Source organism: Nycticebus coucang, chromosome 1 (assembly GCF_027406575.1).
Source record: "Nycticebus coucang isolate mNycCou1 chromosome 1, mNycCou1.pri, whole genome shotgun sequence".
Lineage (NCBI taxonomy): Eukaryota > Metazoa > Chordata > Mammalia > Primates > Lorisidae > Nycticebus > Nycticebus coucang.
Genome location: NC_069780.1, coordinates 5,867,805 through 5,875,415, shown reverse-complemented (window position 1 = coordinate 5,875,415; position 7,611 = coordinate 5,867,805). Strand labels below are relative to the sequence as shown.

The 7,611-nt window shown below is 39.1% G+C and overlaps 1 protein-coding gene across 3 annotated transcripts in view; it reads left to right on the top strand.

The window, feature by feature from the left end:
- The first annotated feature begins 991 nt into the window (after positions 1–991).
- CDKL2 (cyclin dependent kinase like 2) overlaps positions 992–7,611 on the top strand; it is a 47,437-nt gene continuing 40,817 nt past the window's right edge. For all 3 annotated transcript variants that reach the window (XM_053584843.1, XM_053584769.1, XM_053584685.1), the window contains exons 1-2: positions 992–1,464; positions 4,172–4,375. In XM_053584843.1, the coding sequence (XP_053440818.1) occupies positions 4,208–4,375 (168 nt within the window). In that variant the 5' untranslated portion in view covers positions 992–1,464; positions 4,172–4,207. The remainder of the gene's footprint in view (positions 1,465–4,171; positions 4,376–7,611) is intronic.

Here is a 7,611-nt window from a genome sequence, read left to right as displayed (position 1 = left end):
GTCCTCAATATTACTGGTTCAGGAACTAATGTTAAGCAATTTGGTCAAGGTAATTAAGCACTGGAAAATTAACGCATGCTAACCAAACTCTCAAAGGGTTACAAATAAAGCGTTTTTATTAATATTAAGAAGGAATGAATAATATTAGTTATTAGTACTTTAATATTGACGAGGGTATAAATGTCCGCTACCGAGGATACTCTCTTCCCTGAATCATGGTATTCGAGAGATCAAACATGCTTATGAAATGTTTGTCTATCATGAATGAAAACGAAAGTAACTTTCATGGCCTCACTGTCGCAAATTCCTTGAATGCCGGGAGGCCACAAGTTCCTTGTGTGACTTCAGCATGGGCCCGATTCTGACCCCCCAGTCCTGCCGGGTCATGGGCTGAATCGGCTGTCCCACAAACGTTTTTACGTTTAGGGCAAGCTTTATGGCAAGCCCGAGTCTCACTCCGTGTAGCCGCGACACGGCGGTCCCGTGCGCCTTCTCCCTGCTGCCACCGCCCCAGCACTGTACCTCACACAGTTAGTGCCTCTTCCCCTTCTTGGATCTCTACAGCCGCCCCTGACTTTCACTGCCTCCCACAGCCCACGGCATCAGGTCCTGCCATCACCTACAAGTCATCACCATATAGACTGTCACCCTCATCTAGAACAGAAAGGAAGCATCGGGCCGGCCAGGCCGCGCCTTCCCGAGACAGCGCACTTGGGGGCCGCGCCCAGCCCCAGCCGGCGGGCTGTGAGGGTCGCTTGACCGCGCTCTTTGCAGGGTCCTTACAGCCCTTCACTAACTACAGCCTTTCCCCTCCGCTAGAGGGAGGTGTGTGGAGCCGCAGCCCTTGCTCGGGTCTGGGGGCAGAGCGGTAGGTAAAGGGAGGTGGCTGGCCCTGAGCCAATCAGAGCGCGAGACGACGGGGCTCGGCCAATCGGAACAAGGGAGGCTGGGCGCACTCGGGGCGGACCCGGGCGGCGAGGACCCGCCCCCTTGCATCTGGGTGGCCAACGCCTTCGCCCCGGCTGCTGGGAGCCCGGCAGGTTCGCTGGGGTGGACGCCGCCCGAGCCGAGAGGTGGTGCCCTTTCACGCCAGCTAATTGCTCCTCGGGCCTTGGCCTTGACAGGTGTTGGTGCCTGCCAGGGACGCCTTCTAACCTGGGCCGAATCTCTCTCCGGAGACTTGGCGCCTATGGTTGGGGACAGAGCGAGGTCGTTGCCTTGACGACAGCATGCGGCCCGCGGTCCTCCGGAGTGTGAGCTTGCGGCGGGCCGAGGTCCATCTGCCTCCCTGCCTGCTTCACCCGGAGCCCGTGCCTGTGCCCGCGGAGGAAGTCACAGCGGCGCTGGAATTGCTGGTTTGTTAGTCAGCATCTTTAGACCTGCGAGCGAGATGCATTTCGCCTCAAATTTGTTTCCGAGTTGAAAACCTTTGGTTCTTTCCATGCGAAAGGATTTGAAGAAACAGTAAGCATAATACTTTTAAAGGCGTCTATTGTCTTTTTATTTTATCTGTAAAACATTTCAGTCTCTTAAACAAAATAAAAAATTAGCATTGTTCAAGTATTTTATCTAAATTGTTGGTATTAGAACCATAGGCTTACACGGCTGATGTCCAGAAATACCACCTTAATGGGCCAGATTTCTTTTTAGTTTGTAATATCGTTACATGAAAGAATAGAAGGCACGGAAAGTTATAGTTTATGACTGTTTCAGGAATCGAGGGGCTTTGTAGGCCCTGATATTTTTAAGGTTATTTGTAGACAGTGCCACTTGTAAAAGCAGGTATGTTCAATAGGGTGTGTCCAAATGTGCAGCTGGTTGGGAGAATAAACTTGAAGCTGTCAACCTGAATAATGTTAGCTTGTGATATGTTTCAGAATACCTTAGACACACTTCAGGTAAATTTTATTTTGTTCACTTTGCATTTTCAAATATTGAAGATGTTGATTACAAAATGCGTTTAAATGACTCAGGTTATAGATTCCAACTATTTTTCTCATTGACACAATAAACCTAGAGCCTGGTTCTTAATAAAATGTACTCTTTTAATGGAAGGAAAAAAATTTAAAGGAAGGAGGTGTAGAATTGCATTGAGAATTTTTCTGAATACATTTTATTAAAAATAGTTAAGAGAAATTAAAATGTCTGGAAATTTAGTGTCTGAGATACTGCTGTATAAATAGTTTATAGTACATCTACTATCAAAACTGGTTGTAAAATAATGAAATAATTTGAGCTGGTATTAATTTGTATAGTTTTTAAATCACTCCCCCACTGAAAGATGAATCTTCTGGTTCTCTATGTATATCTATATTTTAAAAATATATAATATAATCTCAAATTATAAATGTTGAGTGCCAAAAATATATTTATGTATTGGATTATCATACTTTGCTAGAACAAAGAGAATATTTTGTCTTTGCCATCCCTGTACCAGTAAAGAAGGAAGAAAAACATGAGAACTTACAATCTACGTAAACTAATTTTAGATTGCCATAAGTACATAATATAAAAGGCAAGAATTTTTTTATCTCCAATGTTTAATTAATGAGTATTTATATATTGTCAGGTTTAAGAAAATTCAACTCTGAATCATCATTTGGACATATAGTTATTAAAAGACTTTTTTTCTCCCAAAACCTTTGTAACCACATTGGGATTTACAGGAATACTTTTCACTGTTGGCCAAAATTTAATTTCAAATTCAGATTTTTTTTTTTCCAGTTTTTGGCTGGGGCTTGGTTTGAACCCACCACCTCCGGCATATGGGGTTGACACCCTACTCCTTTGAGCCCCAGGTGCCACCCTCAAATTCAGATTTTTAAAATAAAAGTACCTTTGTAGTTTTAATTTATTAGCTTTGATATATCAAGGCAATCAAAGCTTATGAATTGAAATCTATCTGTATATGGACTGAAATTTCTTTTTCTATACCAAAACATGTTGTACAATGATTGCTAGACCTTCATCAATCATTAGTAGAACAAGAAAGATTGTATTAGGATTGCCTTTATTCAGAAAATGTCATATAAATGTAAAAAAAAGTAAAAAGATTCTGAACATGAATTTCAAATTATCATACTTATAATGAGTGATCATTAACAGGATTTTTTTTTTGAGACAGAGTCTCACTATGTCGCCCTTGATAGAGTGCAGTGGCATCACAGCTCACAGCAACCCCAAACTCTTGGGCTTGCCCAGCCTCCCGAGTAGCTGGGATTACAGGTGCCTGCCACAACACTGGCTATTTTTTGTTGAAGTTGTCATTGTTGTTTAGCTGACCCGGGATGGGTTCAAACCCACCAGCCTCTGTGTACGTGGCTGATACCATAACCACTGTGCTACGTGCACTGAGCCCACTAACGGGATTTAAAAAATAGTTTTACTATATCTGGTAGTACTAATATTTCATTTAAAAGATCTGCTTATATATTGATGTCATTGCTCTTATTTTGTGAGTTCAATATAGTAATTAGTATAATAAAGTAAAGAAAAATATTTTATCAAAGATTCCTAATATGAATTTGGTAAATGATCATTTTATATTACATATTTTTCCCAATTGTATAGAAAGTATATAAATATTTCCATCCATTTTTCCCAATTGTATAGAAAGTATATAAATATCTCCCATTGTATAGAAAGTGTATAAATATTTGATCTCTAACCTGGTGTGAAAAAAATTGGTCTTCATTAAAACCAAATTCAGTTGTGCCTTTTTTTTTTTTTTTTGGTTGCAGTTTGGCCGGGGCCGGGTTTGAACCCGCCACCCTCGGTATATGGGGCCGGCGCCCTACCGACTGAGCCACAGGCGCCGCCCCAGTTGTGCCTTTTTCACATCTGTGTAAAAATGAATGGTAATTTTTAGGTATGATAGTTCCATTGAGTTACTTTATTGATATTAAAAATATACTGGATTCCATTAGCATGGCATTTAGTAATTTAAAAGTTAATGGCTTCAATTTCATTCACCTTATCTGTTATAAAATGTATGTATTTTGAAAATGCTGCTTAAGTGTGGAAACACGAAGAAATCATGAGTTAACCCAGGACAGCCATGAACACAGTGACTGCTGTAACATGAAAACAATCAGGGAAGAATTAATTTGTTGGGAGGATGGAGGAAATTAATATGCTCAACATTGTTAACTCTATGTGTTGGTTTCCACAGCAAAAAAAAAAAAGTTCCGACTGGTTGTAAATTAAAATGGAAAAATATGAGAACCTAGGATTGGTTGGAGAAGGAAGTTATGGAATGGTGATGAAGTGTAGGAATAAAGATAGTGGAAGAATTGTGGCCATCAAGAAGTTCTTAGAAAGTGATGATGACAAAATGGTTAAAAAAATTGCAATGCGGGAAATCAAGTTACTAAAGGTAAATGAATGCATATATTAAATTGAAAAAATATGAGTTGTTTCTTGATCAAGATTAAGTTACAGTTCTAGAAAAATAGTATGACTAATTTGTGCACGAGGTAAGTTTTTGTCTCATTATACTTAGCCCGATGGTTTGTATGATTTTAGGATGTCTTCCCTCTTCTTGAAGGACATTTTTTAGGATTTCCTTTTGTGAGGATCTACTGTGAGCAAAATATTTCAATTTTAGTTTGTGTGAAAATGTTTTTATTTTGCTGTTATTCGGAAAGATTTTTTTCTTTTTTTGAGACAGAGTCTCACTATGTCGCCCTTAGTAGAGTACTGTGGCATCACAGCTCACAGCAACCTCAAACTCTTGCCTCAGCCTCCCGAGTAGCTGGGGCTACAGGTGCCCATCACAACACCTGGCTATTTTTGTTGTTGTTGTAGTTGTCATTTTTGTTTGGCAGGCCTAGGCTGGGTTCAAACTCGCTAGCTCCAGTGTATGTGGCTGGCGCCATAACCACTGAGCTACGGGCACTGAGCCAGAGAAAGATACTTTTGCCGTCAATGGAATTTTAAGTTGGCAGTCGTGACAGTTATTTTTTTGTCAACAAAATGAGGATAACATTGTTCTGTTCTCTGGGTTCCACTTTGGCTCTTGGAAGTCAGTTGTGAGACCAATTGCTATTCTTTTTTAAGTTAATTCTTTAATGTGGATGTTTTTTTCTTTCATCTTTTTATTGACACATACATACAGAGAAGTTTACATATCATAAGAATATGTGTACATGTCTGAATTTTCAAAAACTAAGCAAGCTCATGCAGCCAGCATTTAAGTCAAGAAACAGTGAGTTAAAATTTCCAGAAATTTTAACCAGAAAATTGGTGGTGTGGCAGCTCATCCCTCTAACCTTAGTAATTCAACCCTGGGAAGACTTGCTTGAGGCCAAGAGTTAGAGACCAGCCTGGGGAACACAGCAAGATCCTGTCTCTAAATTTTTTTTTTTTTTTTTGAAAATTAGCCATGCATGGTGGTGTGTGTTTGTAGGTCCAGCTACTTAGGGGGCTGAGAGAAGAAGATTGCTTGGGCCCAGGAGTTGGAGGCAACAGTGAGCTTTTTCTCATCACTTCCCTCCAGCCTGGGCCACAGAGGGAGACTCCTGTATCTCTATCAATAGTAAACAAGCAAACTCCCTGAGCACACCCACCGCTGCTTTATGCCTCCTCCAGCGTCTATGCCTTCCACTTCCAGCCCCGTAACAGCTGTCCCGATTCTGAACAGCATAAATTGGTTTGGATTTCTGGCTATTTACAATCTTTTTCCCTTTAGATTTGTTTTTCTGCAGTTTCACAATGATGTTTCTAGTACAGATATCTTTTAATTTATCCTAACAATTCATTGGCTCTTCATGAATATACGATATGATTTCTCTTACTAATTTTTGAATATTCTTAGTTGTTATTATATTTCTTCAAATATTATTTCAGTCCATTCATTCCCTTTCTCCTCAACTTTTGGGACATAAGTCAACATATTTTAAATTTCTCAGCGAATCCTCTCTGTCTTGTCTTTTTCCCCGTCTGTTTGTCTCTTTGTGTACCGTGCTGCAGAGTTTATTCTCACTCATCGTTTAGTCCACTGATTCTCTCCTGAATATGAATTAATGTCAGTCTTTGGATTGTTAATTTGGGGTATCATTTTATTATTTTTTAAATGTTAAATATAACCCATATTAGATGGTGCACAAAACAATAATTATAGCTCAGTGAATTTTCACAAAGCAAATGTTCATGAAACCACTACCCATCTCAAGAAATAAGACATTGCCAACAACCCATTTTATGTGAGTCCCAGTTACTAACTTGATGTTAATCACTGCCTTGATTTTCTTTTTCATTTATAGACTAAACATGCATTCCTAATCACTGTAGTTTAGTTTTACTCTCTTTTTTTTGGTTTGAGACAGAGTCTCACTTTTTCACCCATTGCAGAGTGCCATGGCATCATTGCTCACAGCTATGTGTAATTATAGACAGACTCTGAAGGGTGAGAGGGTAAAAAATTACTTAATGGCTATAATGAACACTATTCAAGTGATGGTTACACTAAAAGCCCCGACTAATCTATGCATTGTATGTAACAAAACTACCTTTGTACACCCAAATCTATCTATCTATATATATATTTTTTTTTTTTTTTTGAGACAGAGTCCCACTTTGTCACTCTTGGTAGAGTGCTGTGGTCTCATAGCTCACAACAACCTCCAACTCTTGAGCTCAAGAGATCCTCTTGCCTCAGCCTCTCAAGTAGCTAAGGCTACAGGCACAATGCCAAGCTATTTTTTTGAGATGGGGTCTTGATCTTAAGTTCAGGCTGGTCCCAAAGTGCTAGGATTATAGGTATTAGCCAGCTCACCTGGCCCTATAAAATTCTTTAAAAAACATTAGAATATATATATCATCTCAAAAAATCATACACTACCTATATATGTTGCAGATTTCTTCCCCACTTTCTGAGCTTTCTTTATACTCTCTTATTTATTTATTTATTTATTTTTTGCCCGGGGCTGGGTTTGAACCCACCACCTCCGGCATATGGGACTGGTGCCCTACTCCTTGAGCCACAGGTGCCGCCCCTATACTCTCTTAATGGTGTCTTTTGCTGGACAGAAGTTGCTAATTTCAATGTAGTCAAATTTTGAATCTTTTTTTATGGTTTGGGCCATTTATGTTGTTTTATTTTATTTTATTATTTTTTTTATTAAATTATAGCTGTGTACATTAATGTGATCATTGGGCACCATACACTGGTTTTATAGACCGTTTGACACATTTTCATCACACTGGTTAACATAGCCTTCCTGGGTTTGTGCCATTTATGGACCTACTTAAGAAGCCTTTCTCTGCCTAGAGATTAGGATATTTTCTTATATTATCATCAAACAGCATAACAGTTTTGCTTTATTTTATTTTATTTTTTTAACGGTTTTGCTTTTAATATTTACCTTTTAATATACCTGGAATTGATCTAATTATTGTGTATAACAGTCAAACTGTATGATTTTTTCCCTTGTAGATGTTCAGTTGTCCCAGAAATGTTTATTGAAAATACCATGTTTTCTCCACTGTTCTGAATGCTCCTTTTGCCACAAGTTCTTACACGTAGGCATGATTTTTCTGGTCTTTATTCTGTTCCCTTGGTCTAGTTGTCATGTTTATTCTGTTTTGTAAGTTTTTATATCAGGTAGAATA